This window comes from Zalophus californianus, chromosome 1, assembly GCF_009762305.2.
Source record: "Zalophus californianus isolate mZalCal1 chromosome 1, mZalCal1.pri.v2, whole genome shotgun sequence".
NCBI classification, from domain to species: Eukaryota; Metazoa; Chordata; class Mammalia; order Carnivora; family Otariidae; genus Zalophus; species Zalophus californianus.
This window is the reverse complement of record NC_045595.1, coordinates 207,459,187-207,480,503: the sequence shown is the minus strand read 5'-3', so window position 1 is coordinate 207,480,503 and position 21,317 is coordinate 207,459,187. Positions and strand designations below refer to the sequence as shown.

Sequence of the window (21,317 nt, the reverse complement as noted above, 5' to 3'; positions counted from 1 at the left end):
TTAAAAATATGTAAATTGGAATAAGCAGCAAAGGAAGCAATATTTTATGTGAGTGTGGGGGCGCCTGGGTGGCTCAGTTGGTTAAGCAACTGCCTTCGGCTCAGGTCATGATCCTGGAGTCCCGGGATCGAGTCCCACATCGGGCTCCCTGCTCGGCAGGGAGTCTGCTTCTCCCTCTGACCCTCTTCCCTCTCGTGCTCTCTATCTCTCATTCTCTCTCTCTCAAATAAATAAATAAAATCTTTAAAAAAAAATATTTTATGTGAGTGTAAGTACAAACAGATGAAAAACCAGCTACCATGATGTCCGTCTATGGATGCTATGACAGTATTGTGAACACTAATTACAATGATACTATTTAGGCCTAAAGTAGATACAGAGAGATATAGGCCATAGTTCCCATTCTTAGGTTGTTTATAATCAGATGGGAAGAAAAGACAGTCACCAGTAATTACACAACAACCATCTTTAAGAAGAGAAGACAGCATGTTGCTACTGACATATAAATTCCGTATTAACTGCTCTTATAACCCAGAGGTGGAAATCACTTAAGGTCGAGTGGCCAGGAAAAGCCTTAGTGGGGGTGCAGCATTTGTATTTAGTTTTAAGAAAAAAGTAGGATTTGGGGCACCTGGGAGGCTCAGTCGGTTAAGCATCAGACTTTGGCTCAGGTCATGATTTCAGGGTTCTGGGATGGAACCCCACAGTGGGCTTCATGCTCAGCGAGGAGTCTGCTTGTCCCTTTCTCTCTGCCCCTTCCCCCACTCATACTCGCTCGCTCTCAAATAAATAAATAAAAATCTTAAGAGAAAAAGAAACAAACAGACAAACAAGTAGGATGTGGATAGGATGGGCCAAACCTAAGAATAACATTCACTTTAAGAAGCACTAAGTAAACCTGTGTGATCTGGTGAGTTGGGTAAGAAGAGAAGGTTAGAAAGGGGCAGCGAAGGCCAGCTGGAGTGAGAGCTCACGGGTCCTTTGCTTCCAACACTCCAGCTCTGTGAGCCCAGCCTTTGTCCCACTGGTAAGAGCAAGGACTACTACGTACTTTGGAGTGGGGAGGGCCATGCACAAAGTTATGTGGAAAAAAGCACAGCAACAGGGACAGGGTCTTTTTGATGGAAGCTTTGGGAAGAGACAGCAGAGGCATGTCAGAACCTATGTATTAAGGAGGGGATCAGAGCCAAGCTGGTTTGGATGGCCTCAGAAAACAAAAGAGGCTTCCAGAAAGGCAGAAGAGTTCTAATTTGATTCCTACTGTCTGATTTCAGGCAAAACTACACAGCCCTAACCCTGGGACCTCAATTTCTTTGACTGAATACAGATGCTAAAGTGTGGATGGTATTTAGAGTACTTACTTAAATGTGCTATCTGATAATAACAGCCTAAGAAATATCAATAAAATAAAAGGTGTTTTACAAAAGAAAAGTTTTATCTTCAGAGATTTTTCATGTGCTATTTGACTTATTACATCAGGTAAGACAATGACCTGAGTCTCCCTCTTCATAATTTTCCAATATGCTAACCAAATGGGAATGGCCAGTGGTAAATAGCTGGATTTGTGGCACTGAAGCCTAAGAAAAGACAGAACTGCGGGAAGCAAAAGACAGAAATGGCTGACAGAAGCAGAAACACTGAAAAGAAAACAAGCCAACAAACAAGAAAAAGGAAAAGAGATTACTAACAAGATCACGAATCAGGTCAGCAATCTCACCCCAATAACCTCTGAAAGCTTCAAACAAAAAATCTGTACCCGACAGCAACCTCGAGTCATCAAGAAAATCTGTATTTTTCAAAACTCTGTTTCAAAAGTCCAGGAAGCATATCTACTTTAGAATGATTTTCAACAAAATCTGGTGATGTAAAGGGAGACCGAGAAGTAAATGGAACATGAATATTCGCTTCTCTGGACCCTTCATTTCCAAATGATGCCAAGTAAATGAAGTCCCGCTGTGTGTCCGTGTATCTACTAGATGCAGAAATAGACATATGCATTAAGCATGTACCAGTTAAACTAGTATCAGCCTAAAGCACCCATTCTCAACATCACCCCCAACCAGGGTGAAAGTTAAAAAAAAAAAAAAAGCAGAAACAACAACAAAAAATCTAACTTTTTTAATATATAAAGCACAGATGTACATACAGGACATAAACAGTTAAACAGTATCTGTCGTAGGAGGGCAAACAGGAAAAAAATACATCTAAAAAGCCTCCTGGGTCAGGGGGCTTTAATGAAATTAAAGTTGAAAAACACTGGCCTCACGGAAATTAGGTAGCAGACCAAAAAGAGTTTCATCCTCCCTTTCTATTCCATTTATTTGAATTTCCAAAATTAAATTTATTTAATATGAAAAGACTGAGCACTGATTTCAAGTAAGTATTCAATGTTTTCTTAACACAGAAGCATTATAAAGTAAAAGGAGAGTAACAGCAAATGTATGCAAGGCTCATGCAAACGTTGGGACTGGAGTTTTAGGAATGCTATATTAAAATTAAAAAAAAAAAGGAATGCTATATTAATTCAGCAACAACTTACATAAGGAAAAAACTTACCTGATGGTGGTAGAAATTCAGGATGACAGTCACAATCATCTACCTTCAAAGCTTCATCTACCACCTACCCATGAAAACAAAATTCGTGAGATTTTCAAAAAAATAAAGCCATAAAGAATTCAATTAACTAAATAATAAAAAAGAATAAAACAGAATTTACCCAAGTGCCTAAAATAACCAGCTGGTAATTAGGCCTAAATGAATAAACACACAAAAGGATAACTAGTGATAAGAGATTCTAATAAGACAAATTCTCTAATGGTAATTCTACTTCCAACACTTGGCATGATGCCTGACAGGTCTATTGTTCAATAAGTGTACTGAATAAATATTATTGCATCTTTCCTTATGCTCCTCTCCCTAACTGAATACAGCCTCTGAGATTTTCATTAACAATAAAAGGACTACACAGTGAGTTGGAAAAGCTCCCTTAAATGCCTACGAGCCACATACTCCAAAATACCATTTCCTTTTTTCCTCACAAATTCTGGAAAGAAATATTAACGTGGACTTGGTGATAACTGCCAAGTTTTTAGTATACTACTGTTCAGAGAAAACTCAGATTCAGGTCATTTGGGATACCAATCACAGAGCCAGGCTAAAAGGCCTAGAGGTGCCCTCAAAAACCATGAGGCCTGGGTGCTGGTGAGCACAGCAGGGAGTCAAGGCTGGAGACCACTGCTGCAGAAATGGCTTGGGCAGAAATGGGGAGGGTGTGCCTCCCCCCACACAAGTCAGGTGGACAGCCTCGTGCGGTGCCAGGCAGCCAAGCTGACTGCAAAAGGGAGGAAAAGAAAAATCCGAAGCACTGTAAGGAGTGGGATGACGTGGTCCCCAGACCCTGCTGTCACTCATTCCCAAGTGGCTGTTTGAGAGACATGTAAAGCAGGAAAAGCATACAAAGAGAACTATCCAAGTAGTAAAATGAAATTTAGAAAAAAAGTATTTTGAAAACACACCAATGTGATTTCAAAAGAAACTATGTGATATTGAAATATTCTCTTCAGGGCGCCTGGGTGGCTCAGTTGGTTAAGCGACTGCCTTCGGCTCAGGTCATGATCCTGGAGTCCCGGGATTGAGTCCCACATCAGGCTCCCTGCTCAGCAGGGAGTGTGCTTCTCCCTCTGACCCTCTTCTCTCTCGTGCTCTCTCTCTCTCATTCTCTGTCTCAAATAAATAAATAAAATCTTAAAAAAAAAGAAATATTCTCTTCATGTAGTTGAAGGAGGTAGTTGAAATATTTATTAAAAAGAGAGAATCATTCTTTTCATATCAGAGGCAAAAAGGGATTCATATCACCAAAATATTTAATTTCCATTATCACCGGAATACTACTGTAAAAACATGAGACTATCTATACTTGAAATCATTTAATATTAGTTTTTAACTGAACCTACCTTTAGATTCTGATTACCACCGTTTGCCATTTCGTGGTTAGTTCTTCTGGAATCTTTTTCGGTTTCCACAAAGTTAAGTGAAGTACTAAACGCAGGTGCTGATAAACTGGGTATATAGGCCCTGAAGGGAAATAAGAGAAATATTAATTTTATTTGTTGATTAGTATGCATTTTTAAAAAGTTATCCTTCAAATAAATAGGTTCCAGCAAATACTACCTTTTTTCCTTGAAAGCAGGGTAATACTGTTTTAAAAAGGATCTTCCTCTGAGATTGGGCTTTATACACAAATATTGCTTTAAATTTCATAGTAAGAACTCAAAACAGATTAAAAACAGTTCAATGTATTCTGGTTTCTAATATTAAAATAAGTAATTCTCCCTGATTTAAATTTAACAGCTTCAATATCTTAGGCATCTAAAGCATGTGGGGGGGGGGGAAATCTATTTTAATTGCCAAGCAATAAATGTAGAACCCTGGCTGCTATTTGTTTTCTTGTGAGCATATCGAATCTGTCTGTTGTCTATTTCTAACAGAAAGTGTTCTAGTCTTTGAAAAGATACTGGGAGGCTGGTGGCAGATGCTTCCAAGACAGAGGCTAAAGGTTAAAGGTACAGATTGTGTCCCTGCTCTCTGCTGCCAGGACGCTCATTGCAAAAACTACACCCAAGCACAGTGACATCCACTTAACATTTCACCCACCTTTTCCCATAGGCTTAGGCTACTGATCTCCCATTAAATACACATACAAATGGTTCAGTAAAATAGTCCACAAAACAAATCTGACAATTCACAGGTCACCTGATCTTAGACCCTCCCCAACTTTACTGTGGTTGCTATTAGCCACAAAGCATCAGATACAGTGATTCTTAAACTTACCGGGAAAAGCCATCCCACGTAAGACCTACTGATCTGATTGGCATTAACTCACCTGCTTTCATAGAAGGCTTTAATTGGATTTCTAGTTGGTGTTCGACCTATAAAAATCAATCACACATGCAAGGTAATCAGTGCATTGGCAACACATACTTTGAAGAGATTTTCAAATACCCCTTAAGCTGACAGTAAGAACATCAAATTTATAGAACTCAAAAATAAACCTAAATAATTTTATATTTTCAGATGTTTTGAGTTTTAGGATGGCTTCAGCAAAATGTTACACAGCCTCATTTGACATCCCATTACATGTGATCATTGACTAGATACAGCAGTATATAAATCTGAATCAGAGATGGTACCTGTCTTCAAGGAGCTCACAATCTTATAATCATGTTATGTTGGATAATAACATCTCAGCTTCCTGAGACACTAAATACCCCCCCCAAAAAAACAAAAAAACAAAAAACAGGAAAGGCCTATATGCTGAAAGTATAGAGTAAGGGAATTTCAGGCATTGGAGAAAGCAAAATACTCAGGAGAGAAAACAAGAGAATGAAAATCTAGAATTCCTAGCCCACACAGCTGATTTCTGACATATGTATATGTACCCACATACAGATGTACATATGCAAAAATGTTCAGCATGCTATAGAATGAGCCACACACTTGGTGCAAAAACATTAAACAACTCTACTGAAGAGTCTTTTCTTTAAGAAATAACCATAATGGAGGAAAAAATTTTAAACAATTTTGTTTCCAAAGTCTTCACTTTACCCAAAATCTCAAGGTGGCATATTTCACTACAGAAGAATAAATAATAATTTGTTGTTTCAAATAAAAAATACAAATCATTTATAATTACCTAGTGGAATATAACACTAACGTACTTCTACATAGACAGAAATGGAAAACTTCAGTGACTTGACCAAGATAACGTAACAAAATAAGCACAAATCACCTGAGAGTTGATTTATGGTCCTCCATTAATCCAAGAAACCCACCTTCAAAAGTTTTAAAGGGAATTCAACTGTAACCAAAGAATCTTAGGTGAAATACCTTGCAGGTCTTCTATTTGTTTTTGTAACTTTACATGCTGCTGAATTAGATCCTTGATTCCCTCAGGGTCATTTTTACAGAGTTTTTGAGCTTTTATGTTTGCTTGTAGGGCCCAGTCATATTCCCCCAGCATAGAAAGAGCAGCACAATAACGATAATGACCCTGTTCCAAAAGATAAATTTAATTTTTTTCTCAAAAATATGCTTAAGTTAAAGAAAATAGATAAGGAAAAATATTTTGCTTGAAAACTGATTACTTAAAATGTTAGATTAGGAACCTATCAATGAAAAATTTTTTTAAATGTTAATACCTCTCAGGAAATAAAATTACCTAAATGAGCTAAAGTGAAGTTATGAATAAATAGTATTTATAATAATTTTAACTAGAGATCAGTATTTTTGCTTAAGAGATTTTTGTACCCCAAAGAAAATAATTCAACCTTTATTATATTTTACAAGTAAAGAATGAAATAATTATTTTGTGCCAAATAAAGTAACACAAACCATTCATTATAAATAAGCAACTTGATTTTTTTCAAAATATTTTAAGACAGTAATAGTCTCTAAGTCATTACATTCCCTACACTTTGGAAATCAAACAAATTTTAGAACTGGAAGGAACAATCAGCTTATACAGTCGTTTTCCAACCCCTCTGAAAAGCATGGTCACAGATAGGGGGTGCATCTAGGCTAGATCTTCCATTCGGCTTGCTCTTAATCAGCTTTTAATTATTTTATTTCTAAGCATAGTTCTTGGCTTTAAGAAAAGGTCTGAAAACCACTGATTTACTCAATTCCAATGATCAGGGCTTTTTATTTTGTTTGCTACAGAACCACAGTCCTGGCTGGCCCCATTTATGCATTTTGGGAAATCTTCTATCTCCAGGATGAACGTTTTAACCTAGAAAGCTAGCATTACCAAACCTGGGGCTAACTCAACCACCCCCTCTTCTAGCTACTCACAAACTGATCTCCCATTGTAGGCACAGTACCTCCACTTGAGAACTGACTTACCTGTGAGAGAGGCTAGAAACTGGCCCAATGTCACACTTACTTAGAGGCAAGCCAAAGAATCCTGATCTTACGACTCCAGATCCAGAGCTTTTGCCTCCTTACTACAGATTTTACAAAGAACATTCCCATTCTCTGAGAAACTGCTAAATCAGAAATAAGTGACCCTTTTAAGAAAGATGAGCTTTTCACTAAAAAAAAGGCCAGGAACAACCATGGGGACCTTTGTTTATGCAGGTTTGATACACATATAATCCTGCTCTTGTGCACCAACCCAATCTGTGAGTTCTGAAACATTTTTTTTTAGCCGGACTATTTAGATTCAGATCAAAGATCCCAATGCAGATTGCATTTGCTTAAACTTTGCTTTTCCTCAAAAGGCATATGAAGACAGATCTCTCAGATATGCTACAAGACCAACATCCTATCACCCAGGACTATTCCAACTTCAAAATTAAGGTAACTACATAAAAAAAAAACACACACACAGCATAAGATATATGATAGATTATAAACCGTACCTGCTAAATTTCTTTCTCTTCCCCATCCCCCCTGCAACCTCCCACCTTCCTCATCTTTTGCCGGGTCCTTTTCCCTAAATTCTGTAAAACCTAGCATGAAGTCTATCGGTTGAAAAATGAATTTATTCAGGTCTCATTGCTGAGGTTATTTGAATGAAACTTAAATTAAAAGGTATCTCAGAGAATTTTCTGAACCCAATTACAATACAAAGTTTTGCTTTTCTTTGACATTACCTCATTCTCTATCACATATATAGAAATTCCCTGTTGTTCGTCTGCCTAGCATCCCCTCCTTTTGGTGCCACCATGTGCCTACTCCACACAGCAAGGGCAAGACTGGGACTAGTGCTCCCTCTCAAAAATGACTGGGGAGAAGCATATGACCCAGGAGACTGACCAATCAAAATGCACCATTTTCCAGGTCATAGGATCAATCCACTGGTGAACACATGGCTCAATCAGGATCAGTCTTGAGGCATCCTTAGGTGTACTGTATAGATACTAAAGGAGATTCTCTTGCCACTAGAATTAACAGTTATTAAGGATAACAGTTTGGGGTTCCCACTACATGGTAAAAGTCTTTTTCAAAATGAAGCCAAGAGAGCCCACACTCTAACTACCACTTGTGGTCAAGATGAAGTTAACAGGGATTTGGATTTACACTCTTGCCTAAAACAAACAAGGACAAAATATATGAAACAAGGTTTGCAAGACATTGAGTGACTATCAGGCAACGAAAGAGAGTGACCCTGGAGAAACACAACATAAGCCCTGAATGGAATTTTCAGCTTATTGAAGAATTCTAAGCCATGGCACAGGGAGAAGGAACACAGGCAGGGACTGCAGTCTCAGTTCTGGAGACAGAGACAAGAGACCAGGAGAGCCAAGGCAGCTCAAGTTCACAGGGCAGAGGACCAGAGAGGAGACTGCAAAACAGACACCTCCAGAGATCCTCACACAGTCCCAAGTTGAGTCTTGAGGTGAGTACTAATCAGTACATGCATGTGGGACAACTACCCAAAACCCAAACCAGGGAAAGAACCACTCGAAAGACTAATAAGGAAACAAGAGTCAGCACTCACACAGGGCCAGGAATAATTCCTGTTTCCACCAGGCAGAGTGGAAAACATAATTCATGGAGTAACAGGCAGAGTATTCAGAAGCATTTTGCTTCAGATGTGAATAAAAAGGTAGCCGTTGACCTAATACCACTATGGCCCCACCTATCAAAGCTTAAAACAAGACTCCAAAGAATTACACTGTTTCCAAGTAACTTTACTGCATCCCAAAAGGAAGCTCAAAAATATTTAGATACACAAAAACATCAGTATCACAAACAAAAGAGTCCTAATACATCCCTCAATATTAAAAGGTTCTTATGGACATCTGTGAGGCTACTGGTTTGTATGCTATATAACAATATCAAAAGGCAATGCACAGAGAAATGTCAACAAATGTCTACTGATAATACCATAAAAATTCCCACCCTTTGGGATACAATGACACACCCTCTCTTAAGCCTGAAAGCAGTGTAGGGCAGTTGGCAATGTACCAGTCTTCTCTATCTGGAAAGAAGGGAGAACAATGGCCCACCCTCACAGAAATTTACAGAGAACTTTCTTATACAGGCTTATATCCTAGAGGCATGACTCAACAGGTTTAGGCTCATAGTTAATCTCAAGTAGAAGTACAGAACTTCTTCTGTGCAACTTGCACAGTTCACCTTTGCTTCTGAAGTTTAAGCTACCTTTTAATGAGCACTTCTTTCCAGTAAAATAAAATGAAAAAATAACCTAGATGTAGTTACCACATTTTTTAAATACTTACTAGGATTTGTGTTTTGCATCTATACAAATATTTCTGCAATCATCACAAAACATCCCTATCTAAATAAAGTGAATGAACCCACATAAATATAGTCAACAAATCTTTGACGAAGATAACAAAGGTAATACAATGAAGTAAAGACAGCCTTTGCAACAATGATGCTGGGGCATCTACATGCAAAAAAAAATGCATCTAGATATTATATTCTCCATAAAAATTAACTAAAAATGAATCACAGACCTAAATGTAAAATGCAAAAAATGGTAATGACTTTTTAGATACCATACCAAAGGCATGATCTATGAAAGAAATAACTGATAAGCTGGACTTTAAAATTAAAAACTTCTGCTCTCTGAAAGCTGCTGTCAAGAAAATGAGAAGACAAGCTACAATCAAGGAGAAAATATTTAGCAGACACATCTGTAAGGTCTTAACAGACACCTCATCAAGGAAGGTATACAGTGGCAAATGAACATATGAAAAGATGCTCCACATCATATGTCATTAGGGAAATGCAAGTTAAAACGAAATACTACTATACACCTATTAGGAATGCCAAAATTCAGGACACATGCCATTAAAACAACACTACAATGACCACAAGAGACAATACCAAATGCCAAGGAGGATATGGAACAGCAGGAACTCTCACTTGTGGCTGGTGGGAATGCAAAATGGCATAGCCACTTTGGAAAACAGTTCGGCATTTCCTTAAAAAACTAAACATATTCTTGGGACGCCTGGGTGGTTCGGTCAGTTAAGCATCTGCTTTCAGCTCAGGTCATAATTCCAGGGTCCTGGGATTGAGCTCTGCGCCAAGCTCCCTGCTCAGTGGGGCGTCTGCTTCTCCCTCTCCCCCCTGCTCATGCTCTCTCGCTACCTCTATCCTATCTCTGCCTCTCTTTCTCAAATAAATAAAATCTTAAAAACAACAACAACAAAAAAAACAAAACTAGGGGCACCGGGGTGGGCATCTGCCTTCAGCTCAGGTCATGATCCCAGGATCCCAGGATCGAGCCCCACATCAGGCTCCCTGCTCGGTGGGGAGTTTGCTTCTCCTTCTCCCTCTGCCCCTCCCCCCAGCTCCTCTCTCTCTTGTCTCTCTCAAATAAATTAAAAACAAAAACAAAAACTAAACATAGTCTTGTCACATGATCCAGCAATCCTACTCCTTGATAATTACCCAAAAGAGTTGAAAACATGTCAACACAAAACCCTGCACATAGGTATTTATATCAGCTTTATTCAAAATGGCCAAAAGTTGAAAGCAACGAAAATGTCCTTCAGTAGGGGCTCCTGGGTGGCTCAGTTAAGCATCTGCCTTCAGCTCAGGTCATGATCCAGGGATCTTGGGATCGAGCCCCGCAATGGGCTGCCTGCTCCGCGGGAAGCCTGCTTCTCTCTCCCCTCTGCTTGTGCTCTCCCTCGCTATCTTTCTCTCAAATAAATAAATAAAATCTTAAAAAAAAAAAAGTCCTTCAGTAGGTGAATGGATAAATCAACTGGTGCATCCAGACAATGTAATGTTATTCAGCATGAAAAAGAAACCATTATCAAGACATGAAAAGACATGGCAGAAACTTAAATGCATATTATTAAGTGAAAGAGAAGGCTATCTGAGAAAGCTATATACTGTATGATTCAAACTCTGACATCCTGGAAAAGGTAAAACTAATGGAAATAGGAAAAAGATCAGTGGTTGCCAGGGGTTTGGATAGGCAGATCAGAAGATCTGGGGGAACAGTGAAAATACTCTGTATAAATCATAATGATGGATAAATGTCATTACACATTTGTCCAAACCCACAGAATGCGTAACACTTAGGGAATGAACACTAAGATAAACTATGGACCTTGGATGATTATAACGTGTCTGTGTAGGTTCATCAATTTTCAAATTATACCACTCAGCTGGGGGATACTGATAATGGGGGAGTCTATGCATGTGTGGGGGTTTATGGGAGATTACCTTCCTCTTAATTTTGCTGTGAACCTAAATCTGCTCTAAAAAAATAGTTTTTTAGAAAGTGAAAATTTTCTGTTCAATAAATCAAGCCAGGAATAAACATTCTACACGAAGTCCTCAATGCAATTCAGAATATTTTAGTACTCCTTTTTTTCTAAATTGATAATAGAAAATTCAAAGGTAACTCTAGAAAACTAACTTCAGGGTCTGGGTTTCAGTATTAAGAATTCTATCATCCATAGAATAAGTATTTATGGAGCAAGTGACAAATGCTAGGTTCAGTGATCAACAAAGATTCTGTATCAAGCACAACAAACTGATCACTCTCAAACAGAAGCACATCCAATGCTGGATTCTAAATCCAGTTTTGTCTTTTACTTGCAAAAGTCACTTTACCTTTCTGGGACTCAATCTCTTCATCTGTAAAATGGCATTTAAAACATTTAAGTCATAAAACATTAAGAGACATTTAAAAACGGACTCCAAAATCTGGATGCAGGAGTCCACCTGGGGAATTTCACAATCCCCAGACTCCTCAGCCACATGAATCATAATTTGGGGGAGGGGCTCTAAAATTCTATGAGTAATACTCACTTTGATTTAAAAACAAATTATGTAAAGCCAGGAATGAAGTCTGAAACATGTATCTTTCTGTGTCTTATCTGAAGCTCTACTTTAAAAAAAAGTCGGGTATTTTGTGATTTAGGAACATACAGTGATTAATATCACAAACACCCAGAATTAATTGCTAACATTTTGCTGTATTTGATTTAGATTCTTTTTTACTAGAAGAAATAAAACCATACAGATATGGCCGAAATAGTCTTTGTACCCTCTCTAATCTTTCCTTCTCTAACTGCCCAGAAACAAACATTATCATGAGTTTGATAGGTATCTTTGTGGCCTATAATACGCTTTTACTGCTTTTTTTCATTCAACACTATTTTTTAAATCTATAAATGCTGATAAACCAGTTAACTTATTCCAACTACAATCTAATATTCGATTCGTTCATTCACTAAGTCAACAAATATTCACTAGTAAGTGCTTACTATGTGCCAAGCAGCTTGTCAGGCAGTCCAGATTCAATAGTGAACCAACCAAAAAGATCCGTCCTCATGGATCTCACGTTGTATGGGAGGACACACAGTAATAATACATACAGTATGTTCAATAATGTTAAATGCCAAGAGGAAAAAAGTGAGCAGGGAAAAAGGGTAGCAAATGTCTATACAGGGATAGCCTTGGCATTTTAGTAATGTGGCCAAGAAGTTTTCACTGAGAAGACTTTCAGTAAAACATGAAAGGAAGTAAGGGAGCTAGCTCAGGCTCTGGGAGAAGGCATTCTAATTCTAGGCAGAGGGAAGAACAAGTACAAACTGGGAGTGGGCCTGGCATATATAAGGAACAGTTGAGGAGGCCAACAGGTCAACAAAGAGTGAACAAGGGAGAGAAGGGTGGGAGTGAGGTCAGAGACATAATGGGTGTTTAAGGAAGAGGGAAAGATCAGATCAGAGGCACAACTCTGACCAAGTGAAAATACCGTATCCATCCCTGCTTTATCAGTGGACATGTAGGTATCTGCAGTTCTATGCCGTTAAAACAGCATTGCAATGGCCACTTTGCATATCTCCACATGGGTACATATTGCAAGAATGTCTGCATTCTTAGAATCACACACTTAGAATCAAATAATTATAGCATATGCACATCATAGCGCTCTCCAGGTTGGTTGCAACCAATTCTCACCCACTGGTTTATGGAAGGTTCCTGTTAGTACACACATCCACCAATACCTGGGACTACTGGTCTCTTTAATTTTTGCCAATCTAAAGGACCTAAACGATATCACATTGCTTTACTTACTTAGGTTCATGTAGGTCTGTTTGGAAGCTCTCTACTCTGCTCTCTTGGTTTTGTTTTTCTAACTGTATAATTTTAAGTGTTATTGCACTAGTTTATTTCTATTGCCCATTCAGGATTTCTCTTCTGTGAAATGCTTGTTTATTCACTCGCCCATTTTCTACTGGGTTTATTTATTATAGCTCTTTGCATATTCTGGATATAAATCCTATCAGTTATATATGTTATCTATATGACAAATTATCTCCTCCCAGATTATGATTTCATTCATGGCGTCTTTTGACATACAGAAGTTTTTCAGTTGGATATAGTCAAATTTACGTGCCCCCCCCCACACACACTGATTTGTGCAATGTATGTTATTTAATAAATCCTTTCCCACCTCAAGGTTGTAAAGACAGTCTCCTATAACTTTTCTCCTAAGTTTTAAGTTTCATTTTTCATAGTAAGTCTTTAACCCATCCAAAATATGCAGATGCTGACATCTTAGTCACTAAGGTACCCTCCAGCTCCTCAACAATTCTACGTGCTACTTGTCCTGCTCAGAGACACATGGCCTCTCACTGCTGTGTTAAGTCTCCTTTCTGATTATGGAACTGAAGATTCCCCTCTCACATTCTTGAGCTTGGCATAATTTTATCCAGCATTTTTACATATAAATTTACATCCTGTACACAGATTTTTCACAAAGTTATATGGCGTTACCTGCCCAATGTAAAGATAAAAGCAACTTACCTTTGTCCAATTGCTCTTCAGGATAATGGCTCTCTTTCCATCACCAAGTGCATTTCTAAAAAGAAAAACAAGAAATATTCATTTTTATTTTTTCATAAAGGCATTATAAATTGTGTATCTATTTGTACTTCTTGAATTTTCCAGATATAACCTAGTTAAAAATAACTTTTTAATTTTTAAAAATCCATATATGTCCATTATAGGAAATTTGGAAAATACAGAAAAGTAAAACAAAAGGAAAAAGTCACCCAGAGTCACAATCACAACTACCCAGGAATAACTACTTTTCATATTTCTGGAGTATTTCCTCCACATATCTTATCTACATCTTACTTGTTATTATCTACCTAGTTTTTCTGCACTATTTTTGCACATCAGCAAGACTTCTGATCTCCAAAAAGATAACTCCCAGATCTTGCACACATGAGCTAAACTGCAGTGGACAGAGCATAAAAGTTGAGACACAGATGGGAGTTAAGTTCAATACAATCACTAACTCTTCTCGGGACTGTTTAGGAAGTTATTAACCTCCCAGGCCCACTTTCCCATATGTAAAATGAGGATGATAATTCTAATTAGTTTAAGCCAATCATGGCAATCTCACTCTCCTTTCTACTGACTGGTTTGGGGGTAGTCATGTGACCCAGTGCTGGCCAATGAGAGCTAAGAGGACTCATCACTCTTAAAAATAAGATTACAAGGAAGAAAACTAGGTAACTTACACTACCAGACAGAAGTACCTACTAAAAGACTATATATAGTTAAAAAAAAAAAAAAAAGTCTATCCAAAGATAGATGACCTGACCAACAGATCTGGATAAGCAGATCAGAAACAGATGCTTACATACAGTTGCCTGATCTATATGACAAAATGAAGTGCATGGAGAAAACATATTCTCAAGAAAGAGTGATGAATCAATTAGACATTCATACCCATCTTGAATCCTACCTCTCACTAAACGCAAAGTTAAACAATCAAGCTTTTAAAAGAAACATAGAACATTCTGGTGATGTTAGAGAAGGCAAAGATTATAAACAGAACTCCAAAAGTGCTTATCATAAAGGAAAAAACTGATAAACGGTACTGTTAAAATTAGCATCAACCATTTGTAAAAAAAAAACAAAACAAAACACACAAAAGTGAAAAGGCAAGCCACAGAACGTGAGAAGCTATTTGTAATGTATATATTTGACCAATGGCTCAAATCCAAAAAAAATTTTTTTTAAACCTAATGAATAAGACATTCAACTCAAAAGAAAAAAAATAGCAAAAGATCCAAACAGGCACTTCACAAAAGAGAATATCCAAGTGGTCAATAAGCATATGAAAAGATGCTCAACTTAAATATCCTTAATTGACTTAAGGAAATCCAAATTAAAATCACAGCACTGTATCACTACATACCCATCAGAATGTCTAAATGAAATGACAAAAAATAAGTGTTAGCGAGGACATGGAACTGAAACTCTCATATGCTGCTGGCAGGAGTGTAAAACAACACAACCATATAGGAAATTATGTAGGAAAGCTGAATATAAGCATACCTTCGTCCCAGCAACTCCACTCCTTAATTAGATTCTCAAAAGAAATGAATACATATGTTCACAATGATACTATCTGTAAAAGCCAAATACTAGAAACTACCCAAATGTCCATCAACATTAGAATGGATAAAATGTGGTATATTCATGCAATAGATGAAAACTGTACAACTCCATGCAACAATATGGATCTTGAAAACAATGCTGAATGCTAAACATAAAAGAGCACATACCATGACTGTTTACATTACACAAAAACAGGCAAAACTAACCCATTGCATTGGAAAATGGGATAATACTCAACCTGGGGAAGAAGGTGGGTAGACTAGGAGGAACAAGGGGGACCTTCAGGGGTACTGGGGCTGTGATCTGGGTACCAATAACATGTGTAAGGTTTCTGAAAATTCAACCTATAAACTTAGGAATTGTACACTTTGCACTATGTGTACTTTTTTTGAAGATTACAAGAGTCATTCTTTTGCTGGAGACTGTAATGTCCAGTTTAATATCTGAATTACAGTAGCCAGAGGAGGCAGCCTGAGGTCCAAGTCACACAGAGGCACTAGAAAAATCCTAGGTCTTTGATGACATTGTTGAGGCACTAAATATACAACCCTAGAGCCACCTTCTTCTGGACTTCTTGAATGAGGTTAAGTTTCCTTCACCATTTAAACAGGGTTTTCTGTTATTGGCAACCAAACACATCCTAATACAATGGCACACCTCGTCTCCCCACTGCTTCCCTCCACGAATACTTTTAACAACTGCCTATACTGTTTCCACTTCCTCTCATCTCAATCCACTCCAACCCAGGATCCACAAGCTTCCCATACACAGCTCTCCCTATGGTAACTAAAAGATGTCCATATTGCTCAGTCTAAACTCCATTTGGCTTCTCAGCAGCAACAGACACTACTGGTCACTCTTTCTCTTCCTTCAATGATGTCACACCTCTAGTTTTCCTCCTACCTCTCTGGCTACCTCTTAACCGTCTTCCACGCAGGTTCATCTTCCCTTATATGGCCACTGTTTGTGTCCCTCAAGGCTCAGTCCTAGTTTTCAGCTCACCCTTGCTCTACACAGTGGGTCTCAACCTTGGTTACATATGAGTACCATCTGGGGGGGGGTTGGGGCTGCTAGAAGCCTAATGCCCAATTAATTAAATCAAAATCTCTTGAGTTGGGGGTATTTCTCCCAAGGTCAATTCCAGGGTGCAGTAAAAGTTGAGAACCGCCTTCCCAAGCAATCTCATCCACATTTGCAACTTCAAATCATCTAGGTTAACTATCCCAAATATGTGTCTCTTGTTCAAATATCTCCTTGGAGTCCCAGACCCACATAATTCATTGCCAATGTGAAATTCCAACTGGGATCCTTCAAGGACACTTCAACTCAGGATGTCCAGGAGTGAAGTCAAGTTCTACTTCCTACAAATGTGTCTCTTCCAGTGATCCCAGTGTTAGGGAGTGAGCCTATAATCCATGAAGTGGCTGAAGGCTGAAGTCCAGGAGTGAAGTCAAGTTCTACTTCCTACAAATGTGTCTCTTCCAGTGATCCCAGTGTTAGGGAGTGAGCCTATAATCCATGAAGTGGCTGAAGGCTAAAAATCCATCCATTTTACCTCCAAAGCATCTCAAATACTTCCACTTCTCCATTTCCACTACCATTACCCTGCTCTAAGCTACCATCCCTCTGGCCTAGAGTACTGCAACAGCCTCAACCCAATTCATGCTGCATCTCCTCCAAACCCATTCTCCTCGCTACAACTAGATTGATCTTTCTAAGGTACTAATCATGCCATCTCACCTCAATTTAAAATCCTTTACTTACTTCTTGATGCTCTTCAAGGCCACAGTTATGTAGCCTACAAGACCCTCCTCGGTCTAGTCCCTGAGTACCACTCACTCCCCTCCTTCTCTGTATTCAGGCCACCCAGCACACTATTAATTCCATGAATGCAACATCCTCCCTTCCACTGCTGGCCCACTGTCTAGAATACAGGAGCTGTGTCTGGTTTTGCTCATTTCTGACATAGCTAGAAGCAGAACTCCAATCGTACTTACTGAATCAATGTTAAATGTTATTGTTATAATATACAGTACAATAACCACTATGATAACTGTAGTTACAATCAATACATTATAAATACCATACATATTAGTGTGTGTATACACTATATAAATAAAAACACTAACGTATTTTCACATTTACTAGCATATGACCACATCCTCCTACTAAAACAAAGTAGACATAATAAATGACATGGTGTGATTGCTCATCCAACCCAGTGCAGCGGAGGTGTACATACTCTGGAGAGCAGGTATGACTTTAGCAACAGCGATACATCTGTACAATACATCTACGAAAAAAGGAAAACTCAAGAGATGCAAATGGTTACTTACTCCTGAAGACTATGTGACAAAATGGTGAGAGTACTGAACAGAGGGCAAGAAAGAATATTCTAGCCTAGATGCTCCAATGGAATACATGTTACATGACGAAGTATTATTTCTCCAACCCTCTCACCTATTTCTTCATATATGATATGGCACATTTTGCCCCAAAATGTTAGGAGTGAATACATATTTCTCCCTCCTCTAGCTTCCATGTGGATTTGCTAGATTAATCATTTTTGAGCTCTCTCCTTTCCCACCCCTAACTTTTCCCGAGGATGAAAAATGGTGGGGAGGGGCGCTAATCCTATGTGGTTTAGCCTCTTCTTTTTCTCACTCTTTGGAATCTTACACTGAACACCATAATACCAGATCCCCTTTTCCTCCAAGCTTAAAGTTCACAAAAGTCCCTGTTGCCAGTTCTTTCTGTGACCATGGGTGAACTAACAAGTCAGTTGGCTATCACACTGTTCAGATAAGGCCCTACTCTCCACTGTGTCAGCACCAGAGGCAAGACTAGATCACCATCTGCCTTGTCTTCCGTTTCTATTTCTTAACTGATTCTGGACTTGGAAAGAAAAGATGCTATTTACTCACTCTCTCAAACCACAGTATATATAAGAACTTCACAAGACATAAAAGGATTATCACTTTTTTTCTTCCCTATTGTAAATCAGCACTTTTAGGGCCTGACCAGACCAACAAAGAAATAATGCTACTCCCCAGATTCCTAGATCTTACAATGAAGCAACAAAAGCAGAATTCAGATGTAATGGTCAGTTACTACCAAATATGCAGTGACTGATAACCATCAAATGAATAAACACATAAATTTAAATCAAAAGTTAGTGTCTGGAATTAAAATTACATAAGCTCTGGGGCGCCTGGGCGGTTAAGCCTGCCTTCGGCTCAGGTCATGATCCTAGGATCCTGGGATGGAGCCCTCCATCGGGCTCCTTGCTTGGTGGGGAGCCTGCTTCTCCTCTCCCTCTGCCTGCCGCTCTGCCTACTTGTGCGCTATCAAATAAATTTAAAAAATAAAATCTTAAAAAAAAATTACATAAGCTCTTTCATCCAAGTAAAAGCAATCAGGAATTTATCTACAGATATACTTTCACCTGAGTGTAGAATGTAAGTAAAAAGATAATCATTACAAAGCTGTAATTTTTTTAAACTGGAAATAATTTATATTCTAATACAAACTAACCAAAGCAGGAGTAATCCATTGAGTAGACTATGGAGCCGTCAATCAGAGAAAGACATGTATCATATGATCTCACTGATATGAGGAATTCTTAATCTCAGGAAACAAACTGAGGGTTGCTGGAGTGGTGGGGGGTAGGAGGGATGGGGTAGCTGGGTGATGGACATTGGGGAGGGTATGTGCTTTGGTGAGCGCTGTGAATTGTGTGAGACTGTTGCATCGCAGACCTATACCTCTGAAACAAATAATACATTATATGTTAAAAAAAAAAAAAGACAGCAGGAAGGGAAAAATGAAGCGGGGGAAATCGGAGGGGGAGACAAACCATGAGACTATGTACTCTGAGAAACAAACTGAGGGTTCTGGGGGGGGATGGGTTAGCCTGGTGATGGGTATTAAAGAGGGCACATACTGAATGGAGCACTGGGTGTTATACGCAAACAATGAATCATGGAACACTACATCAAAAACTAATGATGTATTGTATGGTGATTAACATAATAAAAAAAAGCTAAAAAAAAAAAAGACTATGGAGCCATGAACATAAATAAGGGTATATCTCTATATACACTAATATGCAACAAGCTCCAAGATTTAAGTATTTTTTTTAAAAAAAGCAAGAAGTACAACATTATGTACAGTATGCTCCCACCAATGTTAAAAAATACACACACACACACACACACACACACACACACACACACACACGTATATACACATTACATTGAATCAAATGAAACTGCCTACATTCTGGATTATAAAAATAGTAACTTCATTTGGTTCAACATACTAAGTGCTTATACAGGCATAAGATATTATGGAAATACACAGAACACTCACACTGAAGCTCCTCCCACACACTAGGATTTTTTTTTTTAAAGTAGGTTCTGCATCCAACATGGGGCTCAACTCCTGACCCCGAGATCAAGAGTACCACATGCTCTACTGAGCCAGCCAGGTGCTCCCCACACTAGAATTTTTTAAATTCTCACAGGAACATACAATTGCCTTGATTTATACCTCTGGGCCTCAGAGAAATTCAGAAAAACACAAAACGAAACAAAAAACCAGAAGTCATTTAAAGTCTATCTACCTGCTATTAATCATAAGTTGGATTTAACAGAAGAGAATATCTTATGATGGGTAAACACTGAAGGTCAAAGTAAATGCCAAGTTTAAAATTCCATAATTTTCCAAAGTAAATTAAAAAAAAATCCAAGGCTAAGCTTTCCCTTTTTCCAATTCCATTTACCCTTACACAGTTTATCACATCCCATCAAAGAATTCAAATTTCCACATTTGAGTACCAGAAAAAAGAATGAAACAGTAAAGAGGCACAGTCTGATGATACACCTCACATAAGTGCTGTAACTACAGAAGCCATAGATACGCCTAATTACTTTAGATTCTCTTTTAAAAATATCTGATTACTTCAATTAAAACTACCACTCTAAAATTCCCTATAACTGCCAAGTTGTATTTGTGAAGTGAACTTCTGGAAGACCTGAATAAAGGACATCTCGGCCACGACCGGCATTTGGGATACACTGCACACAGTCCCGAGCCTAAAGGATTCAGCAGAAGCTGTGGCAGGAAGTAGCATATTTCCACACAGCCCCCCAATCCCATTCCACAGATTTCCAAAGGGGGACATCTGGAGGTGCACACGTCTGAGGAATGTTAAAAGTTCAGATGGGCTCTTGGCCTCACATACATTCACCCAAAGGTGGTACAAACTGTGACTACCTGGCATTACCACCACAAGCACCGTGACCACTTCTTAATGAAGCACTTTCCCCACGCATACCTCACCTCGGGCTCCCCACCATTGGTCTTAAAACACTTATATTTCTCTTCTTTCGAGATTACTTTCACTTATTTTATCTTTGATGTTTTAGTGAACACTGCTTTTGTTTTTTTTTCATCTTATGTGCATTTTTAATTTTACTGTATCACTTTTTATCACATATTTCAAGTATACATAAAAGTACAGAGAATAACATTAATATAGTCGACACCCATGTACCAGCTTAGCAAGATCTTAACATTTTGCCGTATTTACTTCAGATCTTTTGCAGAACTGTTATAGTCGACAACCGCTGTGTACCACTTTCTCATCTCCAATCCTTTTCCCTCCTTCCCTCCCCAGAGATAGCCACTCCGCTGATGTTTAACATGCCCATGCATTTGTAAACATTTTTAATACATACTAGGTATTAACTATGATATGTTTGTCATTTTGCATATTTTGACATTATATAAACCGCATACCATACAAATCATTCGGCAACTTGCTTTTTCACTCAACATTGTCATCATTTTAACTGCTGCATAAAATTCCATTGTATGAATATACCATCATTTATTTA

At 38.4% G+C, this 21,317-nt stretch overlaps 1 protein-coding gene across 7 annotated transcripts in view; it reads right to left on the bottom strand.

Moving 5' to 3' along the window:
• TTC3 (tetratricopeptide repeat domain 3) overlaps positions 1–21,317 on the bottom strand; it is a 116,521-nt gene that overhangs the window by 70,615 nt on the left and 24,589 nt on the right. For all 7 annotated transcript variants that reach the window (XM_027582290.1, XM_027582293.1, XM_027582287.1 and 4 more), the window contains 5 exons: positions 13,810–13,864; positions 5,887–6,049; positions 4,883–4,928; positions 3,954–4,074; positions 2,557–2,620 (listed from right to left, as the gene is read on the bottom strand). In XM_027582290.1, the coding sequence (XP_027438091.1) occupies positions 2,557–2,620; positions 3,954–4,074; positions 4,883–4,928; positions 5,887–6,049; positions 13,810–13,864 (449 nt within the window). The remainder of the gene's footprint in view (positions 1–2,556; positions 2,621–3,953; positions 4,075–4,882; positions 4,929–5,886; positions 6,050–13,809; positions 13,865–21,317) is intronic.